Raw genomic sequence first — 20,159 nt, forward strand, 5'->3', positions numbered from 1 at the left:
TACTCTATTGCTTGTTATAAGTGAAATAACAAAAATACTGTACTCCAAGGAAATACAGAAAGTCCTTTATGAAACACCACAATCAAAAGCTCAAACACATCAAATGAATGGAAAACTACTGTTGTATCCCTGACTTGGTACAGACATTTCTTTGGTAGATTAAACCTGGTTTTACAGCTAGTTAAACCTCTCACTTGCATGACAGTCACATAGTTATACTCCTGTTCGAAGTTGGGAGGTATACTGTTTAATGTTGGCCTATCCATCATCTATAAGTGTGTCCACTACATGAAATGTTTGTTATATTTTTTCCCCGAAAAAAACCTACAAAGCCTAAATCTGGAACTAAAATATATATATGTGTAAATACATGAATAAGATGTTTTTTTCGATAACTATTACATAATTTTTTCCTCTAAATATTTCAGCTGACTTTGGTTCTGCTTCCATTGTGTGTCCAGCTAACTCCTTTGTTGGTACACCTTACTGGATGGCACCTGAAGTCATTCTTGCCATGGATGAAGGCCAGTATGAAGGGAATGCAGATATATGGTCCCTTGGTATCACTTGTATAGAGCTAGGTTTGTTTTTATAGCATGATAAATTTTGAAAATATCCCCTTCGCTTAAATTTTATCTCAATATGCTTACACGAAGAATAGAATAGAAAAAGTGTGAAAATTAAACTAGTAAAATTTAAACTCGAGGTTAAATTTGCATTTAATCCTTATTGCTTTTGTTTTTCAGGTGAAAGAAAGCCTCCCTTGTTCAATATGATAATATTGCTTTTATTTTTCAACTGAAAGAAAGCCTCCCTTGTTCAATACTTCACTATAACTTTAATTTTTCAGCTGAAAGAAAGCCTCCCTTGTTCAATATGAATGCTATGAGTGCCCTTTATCACATAGCTCAAAACGATCCTCCTACTCTAGCGGGTGGAGATTGGTCAGATGAATTCCGTCAGTTTGTAGATTCCTGTTTGTCTAAAAGTCCCTGTGATAGACCCTCAGCTAATATTTTAATAAAGGTAAGAGCTTTTCCAGAACTTATTGTATTAGAAAGGGGGGAAGGTTGGAAGGCACTTGTATTAAAATTTGAATGGTGGTGGTGGTTATATATTGCATGAACTTTTTAAGGAAATGGCTCATTAAAAATTTATGCATGGTGGGGTCAATTGCATTTTTGTGGGTATTGGATTTCGTTGTTTAGTAATCTCTATATACAAAGCATTATTCACAGGGTTCTCACTAAGGCGAGTCCATGAGTCCTGGACTCATCAAAATCTGTCTGGACTCACCATTTTCAAAACTGGTGAGTCCACAGATGCATCCAGATTGAAATATTTTGTATAACATGTATAAACTGAACACAGTTAAACACAAATATCAGTATTTTATAGCAAAAGTTTAAAAGTGATCTGAATTTAATATCATTTCATTGCTCTTTTAGGAAATGGGGACTAAAATATTACATGATATTGCAATACAATATTTTCTTCTTTCTGTTGGACTCATCATGGCTAAAAATGACGAGTCCCTGGACTCACCATCAACAATCCTTAGCGAGAACCCTGAGCTTATATAAAATTTGTAATTCGTTTATCATTTGAATTTGTGGTTCACCTCCGCACATGAAACACACTAAAATTGATTTCCAACGAATAATGATGAACTCACATTCATTTAATTTATGATATAGATGATGGTGACTTTGGTTAACAAAAGGTCTTGAAAACAGATCAAAATAAATAAAAAGATGTGGTATGAGCGCCAATGAGACAACTCTCCATCTAATTCACAATATATAAAATGTTTACAGTTATAGATACAGTCAAAGTACAGCCTTCAACACGGAGCCTTGGTAAGCTATAAATGCCATCAAATTGACTAGTACGGCGACCAATCCAAACAGGAAAACCAACAGCAAAAACAGGAATACCTTTTAACCACACCAACAAATAACAAACATTGAACAACAGGCCCCTGACTTATTTGTGAGGATTTTGTTCTCTTATCAGTGCACTGTGCACTGTGAATCCCCCAAAAATACTATCTGCAATATTTTTTAGTACTAAGGGTGACGTGAGCTAACATCTTGATAAAATTTGAGTCCTTATCAGTAAGCACAAGAGAAGTAGGTTGCAGTCACTTTGTAAGATGATGGTAACTATCACCATATAATCTAAATGTTTGATATATATGATGTGCTTTAACTGTTAAACTTTCTTTTTTCAGGGTCCATTTATTGATAAAACACGACCACCTAATGTTATATTAGATTTAATACTAAGAACAAAAGATGCTGTAAGAGAATTAGATAATTTACAATACAGACGAATGAAAAAGATACTCATGGTTGATGTGATAGATGGGGAGAATGGTCCTAATGGGCGGTCAGATGTGACAGAGGATGATTCTTCTCAGGTAAGATATTGTCATGGTTGATGTGATAGATGGGGAGAATGGTCCTAATGGGCGGTCAGATGTGACAGAGGATGATTCTTCTCAGGTAAGATATTGTCATGGTTGATGTGATAGATGGGGAGAATGGTCCTAATGGGTGGTCAGATGTGACTGAGGATGATTCTTCTCAGGTAAGATATTGTCATGGTTGATGTGATAGATGGGGAAAATGGTCCTAATGGGCGGTCAGATGTGACAGAGGATGATTCTTCTCAGGTAAGATATTGTCATGGTTGATGTGATAGATGGGGAGAATGGTCCTAATGGGCGGTCAGATGTGACTGAGGATGATTCTTCTCAGGTAAGCTATTGTAAGGAATGAATTTACAGCAAAATACATTGAGTGTGTAGGTAAAGGTTATATCTTTGATTAGCTTTCTTGCTAGCTGAACGGTGAAGTCATTATTAGTTATAGTTTACTACCCACCATTTGGAGTTTTCTAGTCCTATAGACGGATAGATCAGTTTTCTGTCTGACTAGTCTAACCTTAAACCTAATGACAACTTCACGGTTTAGCTAAGCAAGCAAGCAAGTCAAAGATATTACCTTTACCTACACACTCAATGGATTTTGCTGTAATGATAGTACAGATTTGACTGAATTCCTCCCAGATTAGTATTTACAATGCATTTGGTAATGAATTTAGTGATAGTCAAGCTGTGATTTCTGTGAAAATTTATCAAAAAATAGTCCCACTGTCTTCTGGACAATATACACTTGATCACCTGGTATATATTAAATTTGATTGTCACTGTTTACTAATAACACTTTTCATTTAAACTTTTGACCATGAAATTATACAGATGTATAGAAAATATTGTAGAACATATCAGAAAAGGGACGTTCTTATTTATCCAGGATTTATAATTAATTTTGAATGCTAATTACATGCAAGAAAATATAGGGGTTGTAACAAATTTTGAAATTATGGGTTTGGTGTTAACAAAGTTATTTTCCTCATACTAGAAGTTGTTTCATATATCTAATTAAGTTTTGTTTCTATTTATAGGATGGTGATAATGTAGACAGCAGTAAATCCAGCAGTATAGCTAGTCAACAAAGCTCTCATTCAATTAGTATGAGTAGTAAAAGTAGTAGTCAAAACAGCATTCACAGTGCCACTAATGATGATTTAGTAGGATTTAGTAGTTTCTCAAGGGAGAGGAGTGTAAGTGTAATACATATGTGGATTTTATACCTTATAAGGAAGTTTCAGATTGTAGTAGTTTTGATTTGACGGCTGAATTGTTAATAAGGTTCATTGTTAGAAATGTTTTAAAATTTATTATTAGGGAGTAAGCAGCAAGAATCTTCTCATGTCCATATTGGATTAATAAAAAAAAAAAATTGGAAGGGAGATAATTTAATTTTTAAAGGGGAGATAATTTAGAAGAAGAAAAAATTCTGCTATTTTGGAAACTGAAAAATTCTTTGCATCATGAATCAAACATCTGAATGATAATTGGTTGTCTGTCTGTAATTGTTTGTGTTAATGTATGAGAAAATACAATGATTGTATTGATTAAAACGGTAAAAATATGGAAAAGCATGCAATGATATTCAAGAAAGGGTACAATGATAATAGCTTTAAGGAATCATGGTTACGGGTAATAATTTTCCGCTAAAATTAATTTTCCAAGCACATTCCTAATTTGGGATAATCACCAACATTTTGTGTGTACATAATTGTAAAATAATTTTTTCATTTGTGTCATGCATGCTATCATTTGTACGTCTATTTATATAACTGTTCACAGTTCAATTAAAGCATGAAAAATAATCATCTAAAATTCTGCAAAGAATTGGAAAAAAATAGAGCCAACTTTTTTTCAAAATCTATCTTTTATCCCATTGCAACAAGAATTCAAGAAAAGAACTGATCATTGAAATCTTCCTTTTATTCATCACATGACGCATTGGCTTTTTCTTTATTCATTAGTTTCAGTCCACGGCAGGACGTCCAAAGGTACATTAATCTACTAGAGCATGGGTATCAAGACTATATATCATGAGATATCTCAGTTGGTGTCATAATGCTAATCTGAGATATCTCAAATTATATGCATTGTACTCTACAGGCAAATGTGTACCACATGATAATTAAATAACTTTTAATTATTTGAATTACGATTAAGGTAGCACTGTGACTTTGGTTTCGTTTGGCAACATGTAAATCTTTCATTTTGATATAAAGTTGGTACCCATTTGCTGGTCAGTTATTCTTTACTTTCATTATTCTTTAAAATACACATATTTTGTTAATCTTTTCAATTTAAGCTGTTTTCAAAAATAGGAACTTTAGATATCTTGTATATACATTCAGTAATTCAGATGACTTTTGGAATCAGAGTATTTTTTTTATTTCATGACTGGAAGAATTTAAAAAAAGATTGTAATAATATTATTTTTTTTTTTTCATTTATTGAAAAACTTTTCAATCTCCAATTATTTTCAACTTTGCAGGAAAGTTATTGCATTGCAATCTAACTCAACAAACATAATCTAATAATATAAATTGAAAAGATTAATATTTTACAGAACATATAATTTAATATGTCTTGTCTTAACTTATAAAGGATTGGTCAAATCCCAGAACGAGTATTGCTGAACATGCACACACAAACAAGGTATATCTCCGCATGGTGTGATACAGCATGTCAACAATATCTACATTAAATAACATTAACAACAAAACAACATTAATTATTGATTCGATTAATCCAGTCTCTGAAGTTTTTTTGTCATTTCTACTAATGTGACAGTGCCACAAGTTTACATCATTGATAAAATAAAACTTATCTAAGCTAAACTACTATAGGACTCCTGATTATAGATAAATGCCTACATCTTGATATCAAAGCTAAATTTCAACAAGTTTATTTTAGGAAAGGTTTTGGTTGGACAGATTTGTCTGTACTGCAGACCTGTCATTCAGTTTTGGATATTTGTAAAGCAAATTTTTTTAATGTGAACAGATTTATAAAAGTGTTTATTTGTTAATTTTTTGACCGTAACAACAATATCATTTAGACTATTTTGATTGTCATTCTCTTTTGAGGGAATAAGGTTTTGGAATTGAGAAGACATTATGTCTGAAGTACAAAATAAATTATTAAACAGATTTTCAGAAAGTTCATGAAAATCTTGTCTTACTGCCCAAGAATTTTCCTCTTTTACCCAAAGCTTAATTTGTAGAACTGTAGTGTAGAAAATAGGTCAGTATGGGATGTAAACTTGAGGTAATTGTTTCACAGTAGAGATTGATGAGACATATAATTAATGCTTTATATTTATGATACATGAAACAATTGATTTGACCACAAGTGTAGATAGAGTGCATGGCAGGTTTGGTTGCTCCAAACTTTATTATTATTGTAGACAAAACTCAAATGTAATCCTAATCAAAATTCTATGTGTATTCAGAATACTTGAAGAATATTTTGTAATCATCTCAAATTCATAGCTGAAAATGTTGTAGTCAAGATAGATCCTCTTGACATAATTATCATTTTTATCACTTAAAGGTAATTACTATACGTGTGGATTCGTTTATTTTCATAGTTACCTGTTTTTTGGTGGATTTATTAAAGCAAGATTGTATTTATTCGGATACTGGATCTTTTATATTTAACAATCTTATACAACTTATTTTAAATAATATATGTTTGCCACATAAACATGATAGAGGACATTCAGGTTTACTTTCAGTGTATTTTTCTCTCCAAATCGGGTTAATACAACCTGAAATGACAATATTTTGAAATATTAATGATTAATATGGAATGGCTGTGGAATGTTGCATGTCATTTGATTGGTGCTTTTATTTTCTGTATTAATTACAGCACTCGTTCAGAATGGCCATAACATCATGACATTTATATCATTCTTTGTAAAATTGATTTGAAGTGTAGTACCAAAAACATCCTCGCAAAACATTAAAAGATTTGAAAGTGTTTCACATATATCACAATCAGTTTATTTTTGTGAATTTGTAGTCATTTTTGGAACTAAAAATGAGAACTTCTTCCTCGTGTGTGAAATTATTTATTTTTGAATCTGTTAATAAATCAACAGTAATTGTCCTTGTATTTGAAATGGGCAGGTGTTCTAGTGTTTGTCAAGATATACAAAATTTAATAGGTGTTGAAAATAAAAAAAAACAATAAGATAAATTCTACAAATGCGGAATTGAAAAAAGAATGTATTTCAGGTTTCCCATCCCATTTAGAAATTAAGAGATGTGCTGTGAGAAACTATCCACCATAGATAGAAGACGAGGATGAAAACAATTATACAGTGAATGTCCAAACCAATTTTATACCTTATAAACTTTTATGTTTTTCAGTCGTCCAATGCTAGTAATAAAAGTCTTGAACCTGGTGCTAATAATTTCGCTACAATAAGAACGACATCGATAGTTACTAAACAGATCAAAGATCACGAAGTGTCCAATGAACTGAGAGAACAGTTTGCTGGATATAAACGACTGAGAAAACAACACCAAAAACAACTTCTTTCTGTACGTATATATTTAATCATTTCAGATATCACAATAAAATCAAAATGAGAATTGTATGTTTTTAAATCTTTACCGAAAATTGTATTTTTAAAACAACAGGGAGCATCTTGACAAGATGAAGAACAATAATTTCTAATTCTTCCAACTTTTAAACTCCTTCATCAATCTACTTAGATCACAAGGCAAGAAAAAAAAACCTTAACATTTGTTTTGAAGGTTAAAAAAAGATGCACAAGGCGTTATGCTAGCAAAATACCACATGAAAATGTTATTGTACTTCTCACTTCAAGCTGAGGTCAGCCAGATAGGTCTACACTAATCCACGTTAGGCTGCCACAGAGAAGTTGTAGAAACATCACCATGACCTAGATAATAAATCTTTCCTTTCTATTATAAAATGTATTGATTTTTATTTTGTTTTGTAGCTTGAGAGTAAATATAAACAAGAGATGGAAGAACACAAACAGAGATTAGACAAAGAGTATGATAATCTAAAACAACAGTTTGGTATGGAATTAGAAAGGTTAAAGAAAAAACAGCAGCAAGATCTAGATAAAAGGGTAGGTGTACTAAAAAAAAAAATACAAGAAATACCTAAATTTAAGAACATTTGTCTATTTGATTTGTATATAGATTGTCATTATGGAACTATAAACAAGATCAATATGGAGTCTGGACTGCTTTGCTGTGTACAATTTATTGAAATTATCAAACACAAAAAGTTATTTCTCAGCACAGCAGATCTTGCTTACAAGGTACAACTTAAGGGCATACGATACAGTTTTGAACTTGTATTTACAAGTTGATGAAAATTTGTATATAGGCTATTTTTTACCTGATTAAATCAAATATCTATAATACTAAAATTACGAGGTCCAATTTGTCAGCCGTCATCACGTAAAAACGACGAATCACAGAATTCAACTTTATATATAACTAATATAGTACAAAGGTGTAGATTAAAAATTACACCACTCCAGGCCCTTTGGTTTTCCACGTAATTAATATTGCCAATAATTAAGAAGTTCCGGGTCGAGTCCGATACCGATACCAATAGTATATTCACCTGTTACCTATTACCTTATCTGTACGTTCCGCATCTGCCAGGCGCACCACTTAACGGTGTATTCAGGATTAATATGCTACATTTCAATTTGTCAGAGGGCATGACGTAAAACAGCGAATCAAAGAATTCAACTTTTTTATAACTAATATAGGACAATGCTGTTGATTAAAAAATACTCGGCCATTCCAGGACCTTTTGTTTTCCAAATAATTAATATTACCAATAATTGATAAGTTCCAGTTCGACAGGTTCAAACAGGAAGATTTGAAAGCAGAAAAAAAACTGTGTATCTTATAATTGGCATGACTTAATCAGATGACGATTCTTATACTAAAATAAGGCTTGCGCATAGTTATATCCTTTAATTCAGTCACGGACCCGTAATATCACGGGTGTGTTCTAGTGTAATAAAAACATACCTTTTTGAGTAAAATGAGGTCGAAATTTTGTATATTTGCTCAAAATTCAGATTTGTGTCAACATTTTCTTTTTTGAAAGAAAGACATAACTTTTTTGTTTTAAAAGATAAACACAAATTGTTCTTTGTTGAATAATCGGTAATTTCTGTATTTTATAAGAATCATAAAAAATTATGCAATTTATATTCAGAAATTCATGAATAGAGGAAAAAACATCATTTTTAGCTGCATGTTTATCAAAATTAAACAAAATGTGCTATTTACAGTTTTATAAAATTTGGGTCACATATTCTCCTTGCCAAATGAAACAAATTGCTGTTTTGAAATATAGTGGTCCATGTACTCGTTTTCAAATTAAATTAGTTTGAATAATAAAAATCACTCGAAAATGCATCTTTTCCTGATATGTCATAGCTTGACGTTGCGAAAATAACATTTTACGTTCGCAACGTCATTATCTCCCCTGTAACTGTATCATATGCCTTTAACATTATCAAGCTGCAATAAATAATCAGTACAGTACAGTACATTGGTAACAGATTTCATAAAATATTAGCATAAGAAATATGTTATAAGAATGTAATAATCTTGACAAGTAGGAACTACTTAAAAATATTGGTGAAAAGTTTCTCCATTACATTTTGCTGCTAAACAGAATGTTTATTATTAGTTCTAAATACATATAAATAGCATTCTGCTAATAGTTATTATTTCTTAAGATGTATATATTCTGGTACTGCTTCAACACAATTAAAGAAATTTATATCTAACATTCAAATTTTTTTTTTCCATTTTAGCAAAAGACAAATCAAGCCATGGAAAAGAAGTTGATACGACAGATTTCAGTTACACAAGATACAGAAAGGAAAACTTTTGGAGCTATGCAGAAAAAAGAATACAAGCTCAACAAAGAACAAATGAAAAGAGTAAACTTATTATTGAAATACATGATTTCTAAATTTCCAAAAAAGTTTGTGTGTCTACACATGTCAGAATAAGAAGCAAAAATTCTCAATGTTTTCTAGGCTTCTATGAAAGGGAATGTACTACCTCATTAAAATGGAAGTATAAGACAAACCCAATTTAAAAAAAAATTCTCAAAGAAAATGTGTTCAAGACTATTTTGCACATTTACGTAGTGATTATAATATGGTATATGATATAACAAGGAAAGTAGAATTCACCTAAAAAGTTTTTGGAAGTACAACAAACCCCAGAAACTTTTACCTCCTGACTTCCCCTTCAACATGGAGAACCAACAGAAAACAAGAATGAATAACACATGGTTCTGATAGCCTGACTTGGGACAGGCCCAATATTTTTAGGAGTTGAACCAGTTTTATATGTGCCAAAAACTACCCCATCTGGAGAACACTTAGACCATTTGTCGGAAAAATATAACACTTATAACTTATAACTAGATGTAGCATATCCAAGTATAAACTTGTTGAGGGAGTGGAATATAATTATTTAATGGGTGGTTACTGATTTTTAAAGTGTATTCTCTCTGTAACATGTATGTATTGTTCATATACTGCATGTTAATCTGTTATGTATTACCAGTGTAATTATATATTAAAAAAAATTGTATCAACAAATGATATTGAATTTGCCAGGAAATAGATAGTGGAACGCCTAAAAAGGAAAGAGAAGATACATTAAAATTACACAAGGATAGATTGATGTCCCGACAAAAAGAGGCAGAAACTAGACTTGAAAAACAACACAAAGACTCTATAGAATTTGAAATCCGTAAATTTAGACGACGGAAAGTCGTACAATATCATACTTTAGAGAAAGATCAGATCCAGGAGGTATTTATGTTATCTGTAATTACAGTATTTAGGTGTAGGAATATTTTTGTTCTTTTACCAAAAAAGTAGTGCATGTAGTGGTTTAATTTTTGTTTGTCAAATTAAAGGACTTAATTTATGTTAATTTTAATAAGATGAAATTGTTTTGTTATTTGTTAATATGTGAAAAATAAAATTGAGAATGTAAATGGGGAATGTGTCAAAGAGACAACAACCTGACCATAGAACAGACAGCAGCAGAAGGTCACCAACAGGTTATTTATGCAGCGAGAAATTGTGCACCTGGAGGCATCCTTCAGATGGCCACTAAACAAATATATACTAGTTCAGTGATAATGAACTGTATTGTTTTGTCAAATAAAATGGAACCAATTGAAAAACACAATGAAAGTAACAACACCATAAGGATACCGATAGTAAGAAGAAGGAATTTGTCTTTAAATTGATTTGACACTAAATTATAACAAAACAATTGTTGACTGTTGTGAACCAAGGGATATAACTGAATAACAGGTTCCCGACTTGGGGTGGGCACTTAAAAAATGTGATGGAGTCAATCATGTTTGTCAGTGCTCAACCCTCAAAGTTCTTTTTCAAAGTTAATCTATACAGACCAACTTTCCCAGTGATATTGTTAGCCTCAAATTACCGCCGATATTCGGCCTTTTCCCCAGGAGAAAATTCCCAATTACAAAAAAAAATGGCTTGAAATTCTTCCCAATTAGTTGTACATTTTCCCAAACAGTGATTGCATTTGTAGTAATGCTGTGTAAATTTCGTATTTAAGTTATTATTTTGATATGATTAAAACGTTTTTGAGATCAAGGATTCTGATTCTGATCATTGGGGTGCTTGTAAAATGATTTGTGTAAAACACGTGTATGTACAGTCATTCTATTCGTTTCTTTCCCCTCCCACTAATGAACTTTTCTGGTTACAATTTTATTGTTTCTTTCCCTGCCCTCAAATGTTCCTTTCCGGTTTAGAAAGTCTCACAATTCAAAATATTACGTGAAAAAACTCAGTAAAAAAGACGGCAAAGGTTTACAGAAGATTGGAGATGTGTTCAAAAAAATTAATAAGGTTAATAAAGTCACTGATGAATCATCTGAAATAAAATCGGAAGTTGCTAAAGCTATTGGATACATTGTTAGAGAAGTTTGTGAAACTAATGAAACAAATGATAGTAATCATGGCAATGTTGACATATAATATTGGATGACCCAGCGAAATCTGGATGCAACTATGAGAATTTGCTCATTCAATTATCATTTAAATGACAAAGACTTGAATGAGCTTGTTGATATGTTCAAGGGGTTGAAGGACAGGAAAATGGATTTGAACAATTTAAAAATTAAAATCATGAACTGTTATGACTTGACTTATCAATTATATAAAGCTCAAAATTCAACTTTAAGTACTATTAATTTTTATTAAAAATTTCCCAATTTCCAAATAAACCGATGCATTTTCCCCCTTAAAAAAGGGTAGAGGTAGTTTTGAAAAAAGACAACAATATCACTGCTTTCCAGACAGCTCAACTATATTTCTTGTAATCAGCAAGGTCTTGGATGAGTTCCATAATGAAACCACGCTTTCCTTCTTTAAGAATATTTAAAAAGAATTGAAATAACAAAATCAAAATTATTGGCGTTGTTGCCTTTTGAAATGTAAAAAAGATGTATTGTTGCATGACATTGAAATGCTTTTGTTTTATTTAGACTTAAAAGTTTAAGGATTATTAACAGTCAAATGATTAATTTATCAATTAAAATATGCCCTTAAAAGGACTTTTATGGTATACCTTTGTCTACCTGTCTGTCCATCTGTACATCAGTTGTCAACACTTAAAAAATTTTTAATATGAAGAAGTTATGACATAATATTTAACAATTGAGAATATTTTTACAGGAATTAACAAAACTACAAGAACAGCAAGAAAAGGAACACAGTATGTTATTACGTCATCATGAGTCAACACAGGAATTAGAATATAAACAATTGTTAGCAATTCAAAATTTACGGGATGAACATTTACGGAAACAACATATTACTGAACGTGAAAATCAAAAGGAATATAATAGTCGCGAGGAATCCAATTTAAGGAAAAAACATTTAATGGAGCATAAACAGCAGCCGAGGAGTTTGAAGGTAAATTTATTATTTTATTATTTAAAAAGGTTGCTTTTTTCATTGCAGTGATTTTTTTTTTTGCTTCCAAGTTTTTTGCTTGTATTTTTCAGGCAGTAAAATCCATCAAAGATATATCAATTTAAGAACAGAATTGTCCTGAAGTTTGAACATACTTTCTACATTTCTATACTTTCACATAAAAATTAACCAAACAATTTTCAAAAACAAAGATATAAGATAAACAGATAGAGTGGTATTGGAATTATAGAAATTAGAATTAAGGAGGCTCGTGGGTACAAAAATTTCAGCAAAAAATTAAACATTTGTTTTTTCACAACAAATTTTTATTTATTACACTATTAATTATTACTAAATTTGATATGATACAAAAATTAACCAAAAACATTGATTCGGTTTGGCCCCAGATGACTTTTAAAATGTTTATATCATTGAAAAAGATCCAAATTATCTCCCTTTTGTGCAAAAATGCTATTTTTTGGCATTATACTTGAAATATCTTTTATAAATCATAGGTGACCTATATTTTGCGTAAATGATCAGTGAACCCTCTTTTTTATTTCTTTTTTTTATAAGGTATAAAATAAACTTCATTTATAGAAAAAATTAGCGAAATCTTATATTAAATAAAAAAATAAATGATTTAGACCCTTGAGCCCCCTTAAATTAGGACATCTGAATACTTACTATTTATCAATTTCATAAACTTTACCGGAGGTTTATTTTTGATTTATTCCTGCCATTGTTCAGTTCATAGGATAATGTCTCTGATAAAAAAATTAAGAAAACCATAAAGTCTAAAATCGTAGAAAGGAATATTACACACTGATACATCACATTCTATCTTTAAAATATAAAAGTGAAAAATTACCATATTGGCATTCATTGAACATGTTAAAGGCTCAATGCTGTTGACATAAAATTTTAATGAAAGGCAAATGATTTATTCATATACACTACAATGAAATAATGAATAATTTTTAACATTTTATTTTTACTTTTCAGCAAAAAGAGGTGCTAATTCGTAAACAATTTCATGAAGCTGTGCAAACACAAAGAAAACAATATAGAGCTCTTAAGGATCATATTGTACAAAATACACCTAAAAATGAACAAAAAGCTGTTGTGAAAAAATTAAAGGAAGAACAAGTGAGGAAATTAAATATTCTTGGAGAGCAGTACGAGGCCAGTATAGCAGAAATGTTACAGCAGCAAAATGTGAGTAGAAGTTATCTCCCCTTATTTCAATTGATCAGGTTTATAGGGAAACAGTGATAAAAAATAATCTGAAGTGCATAGATGCCAACCATTACAATTTTCCCGTAATTTTTCCGATTTTGCTATCAAAACTACGCTATTACGGTCAAAGTCGAATAGTTACGGATTCCAAATCATCGCCGTTCAATTGTGTAAAACGCGGATTTTTATCATTGCTTTTCCATCTTGGTCAGGTATTTAGTAAATGCCAATGTAATGCTTCCGGTTTCTCGGGCAGTGATATTGTTAGCCTCAAATTACAGCTGAAATTCAGCCTTTTCCCCTAGAGAAAATTCCCAATTACTAAAAAAAAAATGGCTTAAGGGGGTAGACCTTGGTTCAGGGAGATAACTCTTTAAATCAGTTAAGCGTTTGTAAAAGTCAAGTTCATCAATGTAGTTTAAGCATTTACCTGAAACAGATTGAAAATAATCTATGTAACCTAGAAGCTTAGAATATATTTTTGAAAACGGTTGACACAAACGTACTGATGATTTTAAGAGTTATTTCCCTTAACCTAGGTCTACCTCCTTAAAATTCCCCCCAAACAGTTTTACATTTTCCCCAAACAGTGATTGCATTGGTAGTAATGTTTGTAAATATCGTATTCATGTTAATTATTTTGATATTAGAAAGCACTTTTGAGATCCTGTTTTCTGATCAGAATCATTATGGTGTTTGTAACACATGAAGTTTTCAATGCATTAAGTACCATCATTGCTTCTGTTTCTTCCCCCTCTCCGAAAAGTACCTTTCAGATTGAAAATGTCTGACAATGAAATAAAATTGAGAATGGAAATGGGGAATGTGTCAAAGAGACAACAACCCGACAAAGAAACAGTGCAAAAAAGACAGCAAAGGTCAGCATAAAATCAGAGATGTGTTTAGAATAAAATATACAAATTTCCCAATTTCAATAAAAAATGTGCATTTTTCCCAATAAAAAACGGTAGAGGTAGTATTGAAAAAAGACAACAATATCACTGTCGGGATCGACCTATTGTTGTGTAACTAACTGACTTCCAAAGAGGGAAACTTGCATTTTATGAGTAGCTTTCCCCCTTTCTTTAATTTCCTTGACAAAATGAAAATGTACTAGTCGAGAACATTTAAACAATTAATGAATAGAATACATACTACAGATGAAACATGTTAGTGCACATCAGTTTGCAATCACTGGTCAGTATTTTTTATTGGTAATTGCACGTTTTTGAATGATTACTGAAAACTTTTCAATAATACGGAAAATTTGATAGTTTGTTACTGAATGGGTCAAAAGGGGGTTGGCATCTATGGAAGTGTGAATGTCTAAATTTATGTTATGTGTGAAATCACTACTGATAGACATTTAAAAGTTAACAGACAATTAAAATTAAACTGAAAATGAAATCATAACTTTTCAGAAAAAATTGAAACGAAATATAAGCATATTAGATATATCTTGTGATGCAACCATTTAGAAGAATTACTCATAATAACTTGGGCCTTCACTCTTAAATTTTATTTAATACATTGCTGTTTGTCAATTAAATATTGTGTAAAAATATGAAATCTTCAGATTTTTTTTTTATATTAAATTTATATTAAGCTTTAGCCCTGTATTTTTAGGCAATTTGATATTGAAGTTGCAGACTAACAAAAAAATACTTACGGGAATTTTGTAACAATTATGTTCGAACACATTTTGAATCCTGAAAAATCACCAGAAAAAAAATCTGAAGTTTTGAATAAGAAATTAATTTCATTGGCTTAACAAGTATTAGAAAAGAATATGATGACTTTAATAGTATAAATGTTTACTCCTGAAATTCTTTAAGGCTATGTCTCACATGTGTATCGATTGATAACTTTTGAACCATCATTTCAAAATGTTCTTATCTGTACTGATGTTTATCCAAACCAATTGTTTCAATGAAGGCTGCAAATAGTTTGCTATAATGTAATAGTGATGTAAAAACAAGGAGAAGTGGTATATTTGCCAATGACACAACTATCTACCAAATTTCAATTGACATGAATGGAAGCAACTATAACATGCATAACTCACAGTTCTTCAATAATTGGTAAAACTGGCACTGATTAATCAGTAATAAAAGGGGCCTATCATGACAGATTGTGAAACCTTAAAAAAAGAAGAGGAAACCAACAGCCTGATTTATGAGGAAACAATCAATTAAAATCAAATTTGTAAAACAGAAACCAATAACAGTTGTATTTTGTTTTTCAATAAATGTTAGCCATAAAACTTGTGGACAAAAAAGGAATTTTATAATCATTACCGCATTTCAATTGTGAAATGAGTTCTGAAACAAAAAACCCCATACATTTACCTACTTTAAAGACCTAATCATGATCATGCTAATGGCCTACTAAATACAGCGATTGATTCTTTGTTGTTTGCTTTATGTCTACTTACTTTAATACAAATTATGAAAATATATATTGATATATATGCCAGTGATCCAATGACCCACACAGAAAGAATAGGAAGATTCAGTTATTGATAAATTTGTATCTCTATACAACCTGAGAATTAGCAAAAGTTTACTCTTAGGTAAACTTCAAATGGTGTTAAATTATGGGAGAAACATTTAAAAGAAATGACTCCGGTTTCTGTAACAATTATATTGCTAAAAAAGACGAACATAACAATAAAACAATCTATCCAAAGAGACAAACAGTTTACAATTGTAACTGATAAAAAACCTGCTAAAATGATAAACTTGATAATTTGTATGTAAAGAAGTAACTTATTACAATTGTTTTGAAAACAGATGAGATTAGATGACGCCCAGTTAACGGAGGCACAGGAGTTGAAACAACGACTGCAGCAAGAGTTAGAACTCCTGATGGCATATCAGAGTAAAATTAAAATGCAGATGGAGGCCCAGCATCATAGGGAGAGAAAACAGTTAGAGGAGAGAGTGTCGTTACGAAGAGCTCTCCTCGAACAAAAGGTAAATAGATTGAAACTTAAATACATATAGAAAACAAATACTAGTTCTTAGATGCACAGGGATAAAAATACATACTTTCATTCTTGTATAAACACATTTTCATTTAGAAAACCTTGTACAAAACTAAAGATAAGTTTATTATAAAAAAAAAAGAAAAATTCTTGTTTAAATAAGTTTATAAGTAACTGCTCTGAAACAGAATTGTTCTTGGGGTGGGACTTTATCAGTGCTTTTTCTGCGGTACCCATTTTGTATTTTCAACTCCACCAAAAACCCCTTATTTGAATAATAATGCACTGCCTATGTTTAGTTATAAACATTTATTTTGGGGTTTCTCAGGAAATATCTTGTCTGTTTTAAAATGAAGAATATACTTAAATATATCCGTTTGTTTATCATACACCTTTATCTTACTTTACAGATGGATGACGACAGAACAAAACTTTCAAGTGCTAAAACAGAAATGGTAAAAGCTTTAAATGAACGACAAATGAAAGAAATTGATGAATTTGATGAGGAGACTATAAGTTTAGGTATGAATGCCATGGAAGTGTTGGAAGCCTCTACGATGGCTCAGAATTATGATGACGATGTTAGTTTACGAGGAAGTATGATAAGTCTGACTCCTAGCAATAGTAGTAGTTCTTTTACTTCCACCTCGTATCGGGATTAACCCTCATCATGTTCGGCGTTTTACTCAGGTGTTCAGAACACCAATAGTTATTACCACACACTCAGTGAATTTCCCCTTTATAGAGGATTTCATACTCCATCACTGTTCAGTTCTGATCCAGGAAAAATAATGTGCTTAATATAGAAATGTTAACCATGTATTCTGAACGTTCAAGTGCCTGCAGGCAGAATGTAGAACCGCAGTGATGGTTACCAAGGCAACCAAATGAATGTCCTTGGACCAGGAGTAGTTTACTACAAGTGTGATTAAAATGGAGAGGATATACTCTTCATTATGAATGAAGTGCTTTCATTATTTAAGTTATCTCACTTCAAGTCTTAGAGCGGGTTGCAAGATTCAAATTTTTTAAGATTTTAATTAATACTGTAATTCAAAATTTTTCATTCCTTTATTGTGATTTTTGAAGAAATTGACACAAATGCCAAATTAATCCCTGTGATCATAGTATGTTCAGTAAATACGGCAGTCAGATGTTATTAGAATTTAAATTTAAGTTTTTATACAACTGTGTAATAAAATATTATACAATTTTATCACATTCATATGATAGAATAGATTAAAAAAGAGAAATGATTCAATTCAAATAAGAAATAAAATTGAAAACCTTAATAATCCAGTCTTGTTTTTAAAAAATTTCCTTTGAATTTTAACAACTGTAAAAAATATTTGAAAAATGTGTAATCTTGCATCCCTCTAAGCTTGTTAAAGTAACTTTAATATGTTTTACTATGCTTAATTATTTTGTTAAGTGTATACCAATTTATGATATATATATTATTTTGTATTGTATGAAACTTAGAAAATATGATAATCTAAGAATTATTAATATTTATGGTACTTAAAAAAATTAGAATGAGAGAAACCACACAATAAAATTACATCATGGAGGAATAGTTAATCAAAATGACATATCATTTCTGTTGAACAGAGTAGGTCAAACTTAGACGAAGGGATAGATATAAACAATAATATACTGTAAATTTAGAAATTATGGCATGCATTTATTATTGGGATTTTTTAAAGACCGACAAAAGTGTGAGTTCCATTATTGGGATTTTAGAAAAATCTACATACAGATCAACGGTTTAGTTTTCAAATAGTAAGTTCTTATTACTGTTAATTCAGAAATTATTTTGGTCATTTATTATTGCGATTTTGTCATTTAAGACTTAAATGCGATTTAAATTTTTATGATTTTGAGAAAAATTCTGTTTAATTCATATAAAATATTTCAAAATGCGAGTTTACATTATTGCGATTACAATTCTGTCACATTTTTCGCAATAATAAAAACCTGGCAATAATTTCTGAATTTTCAGTATAAGTTACTCACTGAATTGCATTATTTGTATTAATAAAAACATCACAAAAATTTCTGAATTTACAGTATCTTGAGTATGGGGCATAGCTTTTCTGTAGTGTTTAAATATTTTTGATGCTGATTCTTTTTCTGTAAATTTGGTTAACGGACTAATGATAGGATACATACAAAGGATGATTGTATATTAGAATTTGAATTACCCCATTGAGACAAAAGTTACATCATAATGACTTCCTATAATAAAATTTAAGTTTTGCTGATGTTTTTTGGAAAACAGATTATTAAATGACCGTTCACATCAAAGAATTAGAAATGGAATTGTATATTTTCAAGAAAGTACATGAAGTATGGACTGGTATGTTTCTTACAAGAAAAACCTACAAGTTTTATGGCTGGTCCCTTAAAACTTGTAAGAAAGAACCAAGGCACTAATAAATAACTGCTTATAATTGTTGACCATTGAGAACATACATTTCTTATAAATTATTTAATGGGAAATGCAAGTTGTTTGAGTGTTAATATATATTTATCAATGTCATGAGTATATTTATGGCTAATTCAGTTCAAAAGTAAGATATACAAAAAATCTTTATATAATTTTAGGAAAGCTATGCTCCTTTGTGAAATTTACATTTGAATCCAAGTTTCGTAAGATTTAAACAATATGGTATATTTTAGTTACTGCATACATTGTATTATTTAATAACATCCACTTATAAATATTTTACTCCATCTGTTTATTTATTTAGCTTTGTCAGGTAATTCTACGACTGTCATGTGACTGTATACCAATTTTAAAGTTACACCTATAATCAAAGTACCTGTACATTTTTGTACCTATGATTACGGTAATTTTTGTTTACCCTCTGTTATATAAGTGCCAACTGCAGTGCTCTGTTATTATGCTACTGTGGATTCACTTATTTTTCGTGGGTACCAATTTTTCGTGGATTAAGGAAAACTCACATGTTCGTGGATATTTAATTTCGTGGTTTTGCAGAAGATTGCATACAAGCCTATAGGAAATTTGTCATTTCGTTGAACACTTAATTTCTTGGTACACCTTTACCCACGAAATCCACGAAAATTGGTATCCAACGAATAATAACGAATCCACAGTATAAGGAATGCCTTTCATTATTTTTCATTTCATACACATTAGGAATAAATGATGAACAATTTGTTACAAAATAAGAACAATTAAAACATATTCCTCTCTAATAAACTTGTCATACGTAAATTACTAATCACTTTCTAATTATTATGCCGACCTTTTGGAAATCGGTGAATATGCCTGGAAATTTAAACATGACAGAAAAAAGTTGGCTAATAATTCAGAGACTTTCTGATTCAGGTTGATTGAAATGTGGCACAAATTTCTTTCATACAGCTATTTATCATGTTTTTGAAGTAATTTTTGCTGGACATTAGGGATTGGTATCTATCTATTTCTAAACTTTAAATGAACAATATAGGACTGAAAAACCAACATAAGAGGT

The 20,159-nt window shown here is 30.7% G+C and overlaps 1 protein-coding gene across 5 annotated transcripts in view; it reads left to right on the top strand.

The window, feature by feature from the left end:
• Window positions 1-19,903, top strand: part of LOC134681211 (serine/threonine-protein kinase TAO1-like) — a 32,812-nt gene extending 12,909 nt beyond the window's left edge. For 2 of the 5 annotated variants that reach the window (XM_063540719.1, XM_063540718.1), the window contains exons 7-20: window positions 429-581; window positions 851-1,026; window positions 2,234-2,422; window positions 3,472-3,630; window positions 4,402-4,428; window positions 5,039-5,089; window positions 6,808-6,981; window positions 7,407-7,541; window positions 9,264-9,392; window positions 10,083-10,280; window positions 12,192-12,431; window positions 13,437-13,649; window positions 16,463-16,645; window positions 17,067-19,903. In XM_063540719.1, coding sequence (XP_063396789.1) covers window positions 429-581; window positions 851-1,026; window positions 2,234-2,422; window positions 3,472-3,630; window positions 4,402-4,428; window positions 5,039-5,089; window positions 6,808-6,981; window positions 7,407-7,541; window positions 9,264-9,392; window positions 10,083-10,280; window positions 12,192-12,431; window positions 13,437-13,649; window positions 16,463-16,645; window positions 17,067-17,318 — 2,279 coding nt within the window. In that variant the 3' untranslated portion in view covers window positions 17,319-19,903. The remainder of the gene's footprint in view (window positions 1-428; window positions 582-850; window positions 1,027-2,233; window positions 2,423-3,471; window positions 3,631-4,401; window positions 4,429-5,038; window positions 5,090-6,807; window positions 6,982-7,406; window positions 7,542-9,263; window positions 9,393-10,082; window positions 10,281-12,191; window positions 12,432-13,436; window positions 13,650-16,462; window positions 16,646-17,066) is intronic. The other 3 variants (XM_063540721.1, XM_063540720.1, XM_063540722.1) reach the window with 3 other exon arrangements.
• The last annotated feature ends 256 nt before the right edge of the window (window positions 19,904-20,159 follow it).

Source organism: Mytilus trossulus, chromosome 8 (genome assembly GCF_036588685.1).
Source record: "Mytilus trossulus isolate FHL-02 chromosome 8, PNRI_Mtr1.1.1.hap1, whole genome shotgun sequence".
NCBI classification, from domain to species: Eukaryota; Metazoa; Mollusca; class Bivalvia; order Mytilida; family Mytilidae; genus Mytilus; species Mytilus trossulus.